Genomic DNA, 14798 nt, shown 5'->3' on the forward strand with positions numbered 1-14798 from the left:
AAGTCACCTTCCGTTACTGAGACATGCTGCACTTACCCAATTCCCCTTAGTGGGCAGCACGGTAGCATAGTGGTTAGCACAGTTGCTTCACAGCTCCAGAGTCCCAGATTCGATTCCTGGCTGGGTCACTGTCTGTGCGGAGTCTGCACGTTCTCCCCGTGCCTGCGTGGGTTTCCTCCAGGTGCTCCGGTTTCCTCCCACAGTCCAAAGATGTGCGGGTTAGGTGGATTGGCCATGCTAAATTGTCCTTCGTGTCCAAAAATTGTTAAGTGTGGGTTACTGGGTTACGGGGATAGGGTAGATACGTGGGCTTCAGTAGAGTGCTCTTTGTAAGGGCCGGTGCAGACTCGATAGTCCGAATGGCCTCCTTCTGCACTGTAAATTCTATGATTCCCAGTATCTAAAAGGGAAGGTTTAATGTTTCAAGTGCAGATCGTTCATCGGAACTATAGGGTGTATGAAATAAACTAACACAATTCTGTCTCCTTTAAGTGTTACTGACTAAGCTTGAGATTTCTCTTGTACTGTAGGTACTGATGAAAGTGCCATCCTTCATATCTTAACGACTAGGAGTGGTGCCCAGCGTGTGAAGATTTGCCTGCAATACAAAACTCTGTTTGGCAAGGTAGGAAAACATGTGCATGCTTCATTCTGCTGTTCAAACCGTTTTTCGTGGAATTGATTGCAACACACAAATTATTAGACCAAAAGGTGCGCCTAGTTCTCCTTCTACAATCATGGTAGTCATATGATATAATGGTAATGGAGATGTTGACTAATTAGGATACTCGATCTCTGTATCGATACGCTTACAACAGAAGTGGGCATGAGGTGAGAAAAAACGCCAGTGGGGGAAATCTTTACAAAATGTAGGCCCAGAGTTACCTTATCCTTCCAAATGAGCTGCACTTATTATGTCACGCCTTAAATTGATTTTAATATCTGACACATAGCTGTCCAATTTGCATTTGGATCAACAAAATCTTCCTCAGGAGCCTGTTCCATTGATGGGCCACTTGATTAATGACGGATGGATGGAAGAAGGGCAGGGAGATGATTAAATTATTCACCCATTTCTTGAGAGCAGCTTCCTCATTCACACCTCCTCCCGTTCCAATCAAACAGGAAGTATGTGCATATATGGTGTAGGTGATAGGCGAGTAACCTGCTTTTGAAAGGAGAATCAATAATTTAAAATACTGAAGCGACTACGTGCCTCAGATTTAACAACAGTTATGGCTGTTGGTTATGTCGGGGCTCCGGAATCATGGCAGAGATGGTCGTGGTCAAAGCTGGCACGTGTGCTTTTCCAGCAGGGTGGCACAGTGGTTAGCACTGCTGCCTCACAGCTCCATGGTATCAAGTTCGATTCTGGCCTCTGATGACTGTGTGGAGTTTACACTTTCTCCCCGTGTCTGCGTGGGTTTCTTCCGGGTGCTCCGGTTTCCTCCCACAGTCCAAAGATGTGCAGGTTAGGTGGATTGGCCATCTTAAATTGCCCCTTTTGTGTCCAAAAGGTTAGGTTGGGTTACTGGTTTACGGAGATAGGGTGGAGGCGTGGTCTTAAGTAGGGTGCTCTTTCTAAGGGCCAGCGCAGACGCGATGGACCGAATGGCCTCCTTCTATGATTCTGAATGTTTGGACCAGGAGAAGCAGGAATGCTATCCACTGTTCCCCACCTCCATTCGACCTCAAGGTGTGATTGGCCTCCCTGGGGATCAACTTGCAAACCTACCTCCCACTCCTCAAATCACCGATCTCCCACTGACAAACAATGCTTTTGTGTATTGTACTGAGAGAAACGCACTGTGTGGATTCACAGCAGCAATTGTCGAACAAACATTTTGTACACCTCACTAACAAACAGAGAGGATGGTAAAGCAAAAGGCTCAGCTCTTGCAATATACTACACTCCTTCCCCACTTGAATAAAAACTTGCACATTAAAATGTAAAATGGTTCATGTGTTTAATTTTCCAGAATACATTTGCGACTTTCACTTTTCTTCTGACTTTCACTGGCCTATAGGAGGAATTTGGACTTTAGGGGTGGTTTCCATTCTCTTCCTTTGTCAGATTTGCTCTTTCAAGCAAATGATCTACCTGACGCTGAGAGTCTCTCAATTTTCACTTGATATGTTAACGCCCCTAATCTCTTTACAAAGACTCCAATCACATACTTCTTATCACAGCGGTGTTTTTTTACATGGCCAGTGTATCATGGTTCATCCTCACTTTGCTCTTCTTTTCTCTTACTTTGCTATTGACATCAAGCCAAGACAAACTAAACCTTCTTTTAGGAAATTGCTTCAACACTAACTCATAAGATAAGCAACCTGTTCTCATAAGATAAGCAACCCATTATTCTGAAAGAGAACAATGTTGTCTAGCCTATGTCAAAGAAAAACCTGGCAATTACTACCTGACTTGTCACCTAGAAAGTACTTCGCAAAGACTTTACCACAATCTGTACACTTCTTTCTGCAGCACCTTTGGATGCTGCGTGATATTAGAATGTGTTTAATTCCATTCTTACTTGGAAATATTTTTTGTTTTTAATTTAGAGTACCCAATTCACTTTTTTTCACCAATTAAGGGCAATTTAGCATGTTCAATCCACCTACCCTGCACATCTTTGGGTTGTAGGGGCGAAACCCACGCAAACACGGGGAGAATATGTGGGGGGGATCTTATTGAAACTTGCAGGATACTGCGAGGCCTGGATAGAGTGGAGGTGGAGAGGATGTTTCCACTAGTAGGAAAAACTAGAACCAGAGGGCACAGCCTCAGACTGAAGGGACGATACTTTAAAACTGGGATGAGGAGGAATTTCTTCAGCCAGAGGGTGGTGAATCTGTGGAACGCTTTGCCGCTGGAGGCTGTGGAGGCCAAATCACTGAGTGTCTTTAAGACAAAGATAGATAGGTTCTTGATTAGTAAGGGGACCAGGAGTTATGGGGAGAAGGCAGGAGAATGGGGATGAGAAAAATATCAGCTATGATTGAATGGTCGAGCAGACTCGATGGGCCAAGTGGCCTAATTCTGCCCCCTATGTCTTTATGCCCCCTATGTTATTAACAAAGTGAAATTCCTACCATACAAATATTCCTGGAGCTTAGTAACAGCAGCTAAAGCCTCTTTCTCAACTTGAGTAATTTTGCTCTGACTTTATTTAAGTATGCAAAGTATATGCAACACTTCTCTCCACACCGTCCTCCATTATGTGAGACAACACCACATCTAACCCCTGTGGTGAGGCCTCACACACACAAATCAATGACAAATTGTACACACAGAAATTAGCTGAGTAACTGCTGTCAAAACCCCCTCAACTTTCTCCTCCATTGGACTAGTTCGTTCATCATCTAGTTGGTGACCTAGGTATGTTAGACTTGACACTGTGAAACAACACTTGTGCTTTTTAACTTCAGTGTCATGGGCACAATTCTCCCATCGGGAGACTTAAGTCCCGCGCCGGAGTGAAAACCGGATCCGGCGTCGGAGGCCGCTCCCAGCCCCCCATTCTCCCGCCCCCGGGGGGGCTAGTAGCAGCGTCGTGTCATTTACGCTTTCTGGGCCTTGGCGCTGCGTAAAAGCGGCGCCGCGTAAATGACGTCAACCATGCGGGTTGGCCGGTGCTAACCCGGTTGTCGTCCTCCCCGGGCACCCCCCCCCCCCCCCCCCCCCCCCAGCGGGGGTGACCGGCGCCGGCGGGAAGCCGTCGTGTTGGGCAGGCCGCCCAGAGAATCGCCATTACAAACGGCGAGCGGCGATTCTCCCAGCGGCCAGCCGTGATTCTTGCCTCGCCGGTTTGGGGGGTTGGGAGAATCGCATGCGGGTGCCGGGGCGGCGTGGCGGGACTCGCGCGGCGCCCCAGCGATTCTCCCACCCGGCGTGGGGGGGGGGGAGAATTCCGCCTCATATTGTTGAAGACGAAGAGTTTGTTCAACCTCTCAATGTGCTCTTACTGTGTCGTACTGCTAATTGGAATGTAATCTAAGTGCCAAAACTCCTTTAATCTCACTTAGTATCTGATCAGTGGTGCTCTAGGACCGTATAGGTACAGTTGACATCCTAAATAATATTTTGTACTGATAGAACCCTTTGTGTATCGGAATGGTAAATGGTTCCTTTGCTCTTGTCAGTTCATTCTAATTGCAAATATGCATTTGACAGATCTAACTTGATCGCATTGGCTAAATTGAAAACCAAGACTTCACTGCTAGGCAGTGGTTGGGTATTATTTTTGATCACTTTATTAACTGTTTGCTTATCTCCACAAACCTGAACGGGCCTGTCTGTTTTTTTTACATTACCAGGTGCAGCCCATTCACTGCCTCAATTGCTCCTGTTCTTTCTAATCTATCCAACTCTTTACTTGCTGTTTCTAACTGCATTCTGCACTGGCCCAGCTTTGCTAGAGGCCAGCTTTATAACCTCCATTGTCCTTTACCTCAACTTTGGTTGTGTGATGGCTAATTTTATCATTTGGTCCCCCTTCAAAGTCCACTTTGTGCTGTCTTAGCACTCTTTCAATGTCAGACATAGCCTTACTGATCCCTACAGTAAATAACTTGGCCTAGTTTAACTGTATCTTCTTAAGCCAATTTCTTCCCACCAGGGTGAGTTTGTTCCCTTATGCTTCGGAACACAGTCCAATTCTGTCTTTAGCCCTACTATTCCCATCTTCCACCTGCTCTCTGGCCAAGTGCAACCCTTGATCTTCCTGCTCAATAATGGGAACTTCTGTCCCAAACCTATCATGCGTGCGTTCACAGTTTTCCAGGATCCTGAACTAGCTTTAGATCTATCACAATCTCAACCTGGTGCATAACTGTAACCTGGAGTTTTAACACGACCTGGAACATTATTGCTTCCTTTACTTCAGCAGACTGTCTGAATATGGCAGACTTTCCCACTGGTATGTGGCACTTGGGACTGGAAATCGCAGAACTGTTACGGTGCAGAAGAAGGTCATTTAGTCCACCTTGTTTACAGCTCCTCTCCAAACGAACATTGTGGCTTAATGCCATTCTCCTGCCTTTTTTTTGTTATTTACTTTATTCTCCACTTCTATTGTATTCACTTTCAGCCAGATGTGTAACCTCTGTCTATAATTTCATCAATCCTCTTTGTTAAGGTTGAACTCCTCCATTGTCCCCAAATGTTTTCTAATTATGTACCACGCTCATTCACTGTGCACTGGAATATGGGACAGGATTCTCCGACCACCCCCGCCGGGTCGGAGATTCCCCGGAGGGGGGGCGGCGCGAATCCCACCCTGATGCATGCGGGACTCGCGCAATCCCTTCGGTGCCGGCTGGCACTGCACCAACCCCTCCAGCGTCCACCTAGTCCCTGCAAGTGCGGAGGATTCCGCTACTTCCGGTTGGCCCGACGCCATAGTGGTTTGCATCGTTCTTGACGCTGGCGTCGAGTCACCGTGCCGATTCCGGAAAATCCCGCCTATGATGTGCACAAGTGGAGCAATCTTTCAAATGATTCAAACTTCCTCAAATTGTTTAAAAGGTTGGTGGTTACCATGGCAATGGTAGGATCTGATTTTCTGACTCTTGAGACTGTGAACTTGGCTACTGTGGACTGGATCTCATTGAAAGCCAGTGGACCCTCCTTTGCCTGCTCAGGTAAAGAAATCCCATTGCAATCTGTGACTGTCTAATCCTGCCATTTTCATGACCCTGGCCTCCTCTCTAGCCTCTTCCCATGAGAGCTTACTGCATTTTCTGAAAAGCTTAGCTTCAATCTTATTGTTCTTTTAGGCCTCCTCCGAACATGCCTCAAAGACTGATTTCCAAATCTGTGCCAAAAGCGTTTCTTTCATGCTGACTGCCTTGCTGATAAGTGGCTAAACTGAGGATCTGCCTGCCCGTCAAATGAACATTTATTATCTTTATTGCTATTAATTGGATGCCATTTATGAACGGTTATTATCTTTATTGCTATTAATTGGATGCCATTTATGAACGGTTATTATCTTTATTGCTATTAATTGGATGCCATGTTTCCCGACACTACAATTGTGACTACACCTCTTTTTCAAAAGAAGTCTGGAAAGCACTTTGGGATATCCCAAGGTCAGGAAAGGCATTGTGGGCGGGATTCTCCAATCCCGCGGCAGAGTGTTCACGCCGTCGTAAAACGCGACGGCGTGAACGTGCCGCTCTCAGGACTAATTCTGGCCCCTACAGGAGCAGTGGCCTCCTTCAACGCGCCACCCCCGACGCAACATGGCGCAGGACTACAGGGGCTGGCGCGTAGGAAAGGAGGCCCCTAGCCACAGAGGCTGGTCTGCCGATCAGTGCGCCCCGATCATCGGCTAGGCCACATTGGAGGCCCCCCCCCCGGGGTCGGACACCTCCTCCCCGCCCCCCACAGGCTCACACCCGACCCTTCAACGCCGAGTTCCCGTCGTCCCAGAGCAGGTTAGAACGGTGTCGGCGGGACTCGGGTCTTTTCTTACGGCCGCTCAGCCCATCCGGGCCGGAGAATCGGCGGGCCGGCCGCGTAGAGTGGGTCGCAGCTGGCGGCGCGCCAACCACGCCGATGCCAATGACGCCGATTCTCCGCACTGCGGAGAATCACGTGCCGGCGTCGGGGTGGCGTAGCCCATTCGCGGGGATTCTCCGGCCCAGCCCCGGGCTGGGAGAATCCCGCCCTGTATGAATGCAACCTCCTCTCTTTTAACTGGTGGTGCAGTCTTTTCACTGTTGACTTTCACACTGCAATTCACAATTTCATAAAGAGTCATAATTTTCTTAAGCCTTTATTCATAGTCTTTCATTCCTTTTTACTTTCAATCTTTCAGTAAATCCTTTACTTTATCGTTAATAATGGTTATTGTGGTTACTTAGAACTGTATGGAATGTTACCTATACCTAATTCAAACTCATCTTTGCATCAAATCTATTCCGTGCTCCTGTCCCTTTAACTCCCTGCTTGCTTTTCCTACCCTCAATCCCACATCAAAATTCCTGTAAGGTTTTTTCACAGGGCAGCTCGGTAGCATAGTGGTTAGCACTATGGCTTCACAGCGCCAGGGCCCCAGGTTCAATTCACGGCTTGGGTCTCTGACTGTGCGGAGTCTGCACGTTCTCCCCGTGTCTGCGTGGGTTTCCTCCGGGTGCTCCGGTTTCCTCCCACAGTCCAAAGATGTGCAGATTAGGTGGATTGCCCATGCTAAATTGCCCTTAGTGTCCAAAAAGGTCAGGTGGGATTGCTGGATTACAGGAATAGGTTGGAAGTGTGGGTTTAAATGGAGTGCTCTTTCAAAGGGCCGGTGCAGTCTCTATGGGCTGAATGGCCTCCTTCTGCACTGTAAATTCTATGATTAAGCAATGACCTCTTTAATCAATTGGATTATTCAGGCTGCTGGTATTGTATTCCAGGCAAGATTTAAGAATTGCCATTCTTTTAAAAGCAGAGGTAATTGGAAGTTCCCATCACAGCTTTTCACAAGTTTCTTTACTCTGTATTTTAAAAAGTAATCTGAGAAGCAGGACAAAAGCGCAACAGTCGTTAACTATCCTAATTTGATGTTGCCGTCATTTTAGCCCTGAGTGTTTACACCCTTGCATTAGTTTTAAAAATCATATTTTTGTTCAAGAAAGAGATTCTAATGCCAGTTAGCACGGCTGCCTCACAGTGCTGAGGACCCGGGTTTGATCCCGGCCCTGAGTCACTGTCCGTGTGGAGTTTGCATATTCTCCCTGTGTCTGCGTGGGTCTCACCCCCACAAACCAAAGAAGTGTCAGATAGGCAGATTGGCCATGCTAAATTGCTGCCTAATTGGGAAAAAAAGAAAAGAAATTCCAGCGCTAGCATACAAAATAATGAAACAAATTTATACATTTTAACAAAATATGCGTCCAAACCCGACTTTAACAAAAATGTAAAATTTTCCCCCCACTTATTGATGATAACCAGCTCCTTAAAGTGATGAACGGCAGCCATCTAGAATAAAACCCCTCCTCCACTCCCTTTATGGCGGACTTACTTTTCTCCAGATGTAGGAATTCTGACATATCCCCAACCAAACAGAAGCCTTCGGCGGCACCGGTGGACCTCCACCCCAGCAAGACTCGCCCCTGGCCTATTAGAGAGGTGAAGGCCAGAAATCAGTTATTTTTACTGAGGCTGGACCAGGATCCACTCTGAAAAATTATTTTCAAATTCCTACTCTTGACTAGTTTAGTGGGAAGGGTTCTCACTAAGTGCAAACATGTGTCAACTGTATTCACTGTAGAATCTTGGCAGAGACTTGTTGAAAGAATGCACTGTGTAACAGTAACCTTATTCATATACAACAGGATCTTGTTGAGGATCTAAAGTCTGAATTGGGTGGGAAGTTTGAAAAGCTGATTATTGGTCTGATGAAGACGCCTCTACAATATGATGTCTCGGAATTGCACAACGCACTCAAGGTAAAACTCTTCTGTTTTTTGTACTGTGATCCCTTGAAAATCTTGTTCTGCGTGGAAGATCTGTAAGATGCCAGAAGTACACAACTTTATCAGTCTAGATTTTAACCATGTTTAATGCTCCCAATAGTACATACTGTTGCAAGAAACCAAAAGAGAAAATGCTGGAAAATCTCAGCAGGTCTGGCAGCATCTGTAGAGAGAGAAAAGAGCTAACGTTTCGAGTCCAGATGACCCTTTGTCAAAGCTAAAAGACAAAGAAAGTGGGAGATGTTTATATTGTAGGGTGAGGGAATGAAAGATGAGTCATTTAGCCATAGGAAAAAGAGTGCTAGTGGCTACAGAAACCAAGGGAAAAGAGTGCTAATGGCAGTCCCTAGGGAGAATAAAAGGCGTGAAAGGCCAAACAGCAGAGAAACTAAAATCAGAGGGTAAGCTGTGACAGATGGAGATGTGGGGGGAGGGGAAGACATGGGTGGGAGAGAGGTAAAATGAGAAAAAGGGGAATGGGGAAGCAAAGGGAAGGGGGATAAGATAGGGGGGGGAAATATTCATAAAAAGAAAGACAAGAAAGAAATAAAAGGTAAAAGATAGTTGAGATGAAATGGAATGAAAACAAAGGGGTTGAGGTGGGGTAGAGCTAATTTATAAGATTCTAGTTACTAATTCTGGAACACTGCTGCTGGTCAAGCTGATCAAGTCTTGATTTAACTCCCAAATTTGTGCTTTTTGCAGCACTTTTTGTGGACCAGGAGTGCTTTGGCCATCGCTTTGCCGCAGCCTGCCCCATAATCTCAAATGCTGGGGATGATCCCCAGTGATCCAGGCCTGCAACGGCAAGACACAAAAAAATTTAAATGGTATTTTGTCATTAAGTTCGGCTGTATCTCCGTATAACTCGTCGCAATGGATTTCTGCACACTCTGGCACACCCTCCCCTCCTTCCTGTGAATATCTGGAAACATAACTCCGTAAAGACAGAGTTGCCAACTCTAGCTGGAAATTTGATCACATGATGGACAAAATGTTACCCTTCCTCCGCCAGCAGCTCTGAAGATGGGGTGGGGGGGATGGGGAGGGGTGGGTGGTGCTGGTCGCACGTAAATTCTAGCGGGCGGCCTTCCTGCTGCCTTCCTACCCCAAATCTGTCTAAATTTTCATGGAGGTGTTAGGATGCCCACCTGTCATTGGGTCTATGCCATGCAGGAAGCCTGGCAGCTTTTAGCAGTGAGGGGCAGTATCAAACGAGGGTGGGCCCATCAGAGGCACACCTCCACAGGGCACACAAGTATCCAATTCCGCCCCCCCCCCCCCCCCCCCCCCCAAATTTGCTGAGACCCCCAACAGCAGACTTACCTGGGCTTCTTAACATTGGGCACTGCCTGTCATCTCAGCAACCTGGGGGTTACCATTGATCAGAAACTGAACTGGACTATTCCTATTAATACTGTGACTATCAGGGCAATTCAAAGACTAGGAATCCTATGGCGAGTAACCCGCATCCTGACACCCCTGGAACATCCTGGAACTCCCTCCCTAACAGCGCAGTGGGTGCACCTACACTTCCAGGACTGCAGCGGTTCAAGAAGGCAGCTCACCACCACCTTCGGGCAGCACGGTAGCACAAGTGGCTAGCACTGAGGCTTCACAGTGTCAGGGTCCCAGGTTCGATTCCCCGCTGGGTCACTGTCTGTGCGGAATCTGCACGTTCTCCCCGTGTCTGCGTGGGTTTGCTCCAGTTTCCTCCCACAGTCCAATGAGGTGCAGGTTAGGTGGATTGGCCATGAATAAATTGCCCTTAGTCACCAAAAAGGTTAGGAGGGGTTATTGGGTTACGGGGATAAGGGGGGAAGTGAGGGCTTAAGTGGGTCGGTGCATACTCGATGGGCTGAATGGCCTCCTTCTCCCCTGTATGTTCTATGTTATATGTTCTCAAGGGCAGCTAGGATTGGTCAATAAATGGTGGCCTAACCAGCAGTGCCCACATCCTGTAAATGAATAAAGAAAACTATAAAGTTGTCAGCTCCCAAAGTTAATAATTTACCGCTAAGAGCTATTTTATATGCAACTTCTTTGACATTTAGTCAGGGCATGCGTGGCGTCATGTAAAATCCAGCCAGATGTTCCAACCATATGATAACTGCAAATTTGTTTACATGCAAACTTTATAGAAGTTGGGTCCCCTGTAGTTGCGTTAGTGTAATGCCCAATTATACTACCTGTCATGATATTCAAGAGAATAACTAATAATATCCTGTAATCCACTGATATCTGCACTGAACCTACAACCAGAACCCCCTGCATTGCACAAAGTGCTATCAGGCTGTACAGTCAGTGCCACCTTTAATAGGCCGAACTCTTTTCACCTCCTATAAAAGCAAAATACTGCGGGTGCTGGAAATCTGAAATAAAAACAGAAAATGCTTAATAAACCCAACAGGTCTGACGGCTGCTGTGGAGAAACAAGTGAACATTTTGAGTCCATATGACTCTTCTGTGGAACTGAAGAGGGGTAGAAACGCAATAGATTAGAGAGTTGGAGACGGCGGTGGAGCAATTGGGGCAGAATAGAAGGTCAGGGATAGGGGGAGCTGAGGGGACATTGACATGCCATAGACGCAAGACAAAGGAAATTTTAAGGATCAAAGAAGGCGCTGATAATACAGTAAGATGGCAGAATGTGTTAATAGGAGAACAAAGATCAGTGCTCAGTGAAAGCAAAACCGAAGAACAAGTGCCAGATGGCCCTGTGGGGGAGGGAGGGGGTTGTTTGCATTGGGACAAACCAAGGAAATAAAAAACAAAAGCGGGTCAAGATGGAGGGGAAAGTTCACAGCTCACTTCCCCTCACTTTGGCTTCTGTGAAGTTCACTGGAGACCACAGGCAGAGCTGGTCTGCACTTGAGCGTCACATGTCAAAACCAGGTGGTACCGATCGACCTGACCTGATCAAAACTGAAGTTGCAGAAAGGGCAATGCTTTTTATCAAAGTGCCAGTTTTATATTCCAGGTTGACCTTTTTTTCCCCCCTTTTTCCACTAATTGTGTTCCGTGCCCCTGAAATGGACATTCCTTGCTGGGGTATAGTCTACAGGGTGCCTTGAACTAACTCATCCAGATGGAAATTTTTGAATGTGGGCTGAGACAATGGGAACTAAATTGGATAGGTCCTGAAAAGAGGCATGTGAAAGGTGATGCACGATGAACCCGTAGTTTAAACACAGATAGAACATAGAACATTACAGCGCAGTACAGGCCCTTCGGCCCTCGATGTTGCGCCGACCCTTTCATTCTGCACATTAGCATGAGTTCTGCAAGCAACCAGCACTAACCCAGCTCAGGTGGAATCCCACAATCTTCCTTGTGTTGCACAAAGCAACTCCACAGTGTTTCAAGGAGAGATGTATTGTGGCTGGGGAACGTGCTGAGTACACTTTTGGACCCAACAATGATATCCCAGTTTCCATTATAGCGCAGGTAGCTTTCACCAAAGCTCTTGCTTGCTGCAGTGGAAGATCATTGTGTGCCCAGCAGGTTTAATTTGCTACTATGCAGCTCAGACTGCAGCCGTCATGTCTACAAGTATCAGTGTTCAAAGGGGCTTGCCAAGTGTCACAGCAGTCCAGTAATCTGTCCACAAGTAGACTCTCGGGATTGTTGAGGTGCTGCCCCAGTGCACAGGTCAGCTGTCCTCTCTTGTGATGCCCATTTCCATGCTCCAACACTTGCTGCTCCACCAGCGCCCTTGGGTATTGCCTGACAGCCAGTCCAGATAGATGTCACGCATGCCAAGATGATGCTGCCTGTGCTTGGGCTGGTAACTCCAAAGCTGTTTGAGGTGGTCCTCCAAGGACATCTCCACTGGGAGTCTTCCACCAACCATGTTGTAGTCGCTCGGCTAGCACTGCATAGGAGCAGTATGGAAGACCTGCACTAAGAAAGATTAATTTATCCACAGAATAAGACAATCTTTTAAAAATTAATTTTGTTTGCAGTGTTCATTTTATGGTGACTTTTATCTTTGCATTGTGGCCAAGAGGACAATGTATTGCTCAATGACAGAAGGATGATAGACTGGGACTGTTGCCCCCCTCCCAACACCTTCTGCCTGTTAGCTGATGGTAAGGTCTGTCTCCTCATGATGGTGATGTTGTGCAGAATGCAGCATGTATCAGACCAACTGAAATCTTCACACACATTCTGTTGAGTATTGCAGGACTCACCGAAAATAGTCCTCATAGTGGAATCATTATTTTAACATGCCAGCGGTCTGCTCTCTCATTTCTTGCGAGCATGGCTCTCATTATATGCATACTGAGCATGTGTGGGTGGGTTGTGAACTGGAGTCATGAGCCCTGTAATTAGTGGACAGCATCTGTGGAGAGAGAAGGGAGCTAGGGTTTTGAGTCTGGATGGCTCTTTGTCAAAGCACATGCCATGTTAGCTCCCTTCTCTCTCCACAGATACTGTCAGCCTTGCTGAGATTGCCATGTATTTTCTGGTTTTGTTTCAGATTCCAGCATCTGCAGTAAATTGCTTTTAATCAGTGGCTAGCCCTTGGTGCCAGCTGACCACGCACTGAGTGAGGGCATCGGCTGCTGGGTGGAGCCTCAAAATGCCATTGCTGGGTTCAAATCAGCATTGCGCACTAATCAATATCAAGTTCTGCCTACTCTCCGATAGATGTTAGTTACACCTGTGCTAAATATGAAGTTGTGTGATGCCAGCAGAAATATGGATGCATCCCATTGGCACCTGTAGCATGCAAGCAATGGGCCCCGCTGAACTCGAGGTCTGTAGTCTATTTGTTCACAGGAAATGACAATAAAGCCCAACATTCACCACTATCCTGACCCAGCGGCAGTCAGTTGGGGATCTCAGCTGATTTTTATCCCCCTCTCCCTATTAATCTAAAGGAGCCAAGGTCAATTTTAGCAGCATGCTAATACTCAGCTGAAGTCAGCTAATTCGGGACAGACTGGGGATTGAACCCAGATCTGTCTTGCTCAGTAATCCTCTGCTTCCATAGCTTCAGCAAGTTGAGTCATCGAGCAAGAGAACTCTGACTTTGTTTGGACAGCATTCAACAATTTATTGAATCTCTACCCAGTTTACTTTGGCAGCTGAATCACTCTGTGTGATGTATTTGTACCAGAGAATAGGAAGATAGTGGACAAATTGAACAATGTCTTCTAAGACTCATTGGAATTGTGGTTGGACTTAACTTATTACTGAACTATTTTCATTTGGTGTTGCAGCAAGGTAAAATGTAGCTCTAAAGACTTGGTTTATTAACATGATGTGAAAATAAATGTTTTTGTGCAGAATAAGAGAAACAATATCCCATTACAGACTTAATGAAGCCCCTGCTGTACATGCACAAATTTCCCTTTAATCTTTTAGTCATCAAGTGGTTGCCTGAAAATTTGCCTTCAATGTTTTAAGGAGAATTTTTAAAATTCCCATTGCTGCTTTAGTTCAGCGTTCGACTTTACACAGTCCACGTGGCAGGAAGGAAGTAACTTGAACCCAGAATGTTGGAACTCAATCACCGAAGTCATGACTGTTACTCACTTGCTTCTACTGAGCAGAATGAGGAGCTAGGATTAAGGATAGTATTGCAAGAAGAGACATTTGTCAGAAAACCGATTTTACAACTAGTGTTTTTCCAGCACTAGTGCGGTTGTAAAACATGTCAATATGCTTCACAGGAATGCCGTCAAATAAAAACTGAAACCAGGCCAAAATAGGAGATATTAAAACGGGTGACTAAAAACTTGTTCAAGGAGATTTTGAGAGACTTGGAGAGAGAGGGGTAGAGAGAGAGAACGGTTGGAGCTGCAGGATTAGTGGGTCACAACGCTTGAGCAGAGTTTCAGTTTTTAATGCCTCATTGAAAAGATGGCTGTGAGAATTTTAACCTCCGGATAGGAAACCATCCGGGTAGGCCGGCCACAGCAGCACGAGGGTCAGTCACTCAGAGCAGGAAATTTGGTCCCTTCATTTTAGCTACTTGCCTGCAGAACTGTGGATAATTGTCGCAATAGGAATAATTTCTTGGTTTGAGCTTGATATCAGGGCAACAGGATTAGGCCATTCAGCCCTTCGAACCTGTTCAGTCTTTCAGTTAGAATTTAACAGGTTTTTATCTTTACTCCCCTTGATTCCATTACCCTCGATGTCCTTGCCTAACACAAGTCTGTCAATCTCGGCTGGAAACCTTCAGTTGACCTCGCCTTTTGGGGGAGAAAGTTCCAGATTTCCACCATTTTCCTTTGTGTTGAAGTGCTTTCTGACATCAGTGCTGCGTGGCTAAACTCTAATTTTAAGGTTTTGCTGCTATATTCTAGATTCCCAACCAG

General features: G+C 46.3%; 1 protein-coding gene across 2 annotated transcripts in view; it reads left to right on the forward strand.

Moving 5' to 3' along the window:
* Positions 1–14798, forward strand: part of LOC140408476 (annexin A5-like) — a 134853-nt gene that overhangs the window by 72495 nt on the left and 47560 nt on the right. For both annotated transcript variants that reach the window (XM_072495729.1, XM_072495730.1), the window contains 2 exons: positions 531–625; positions 8326–8439. In XM_072495729.1, the coding sequence (XP_072351830.1) occupies positions 531–625; positions 8326–8439 (209 nt within the window). The remainder of the gene's footprint in view (positions 1–530; positions 626–8325; positions 8440–14798) is intronic.

Source organism: Scyliorhinus torazame, chromosome 3 (assembly GCF_047496885.1).
Source record: "Scyliorhinus torazame isolate Kashiwa2021f chromosome 3, sScyTor2.1, whole genome shotgun sequence".
NCBI classification, from domain to species: Eukaryota; Metazoa; Chordata; class Chondrichthyes; order Carcharhiniformes; family Scyliorhinidae; genus Scyliorhinus; species Scyliorhinus torazame.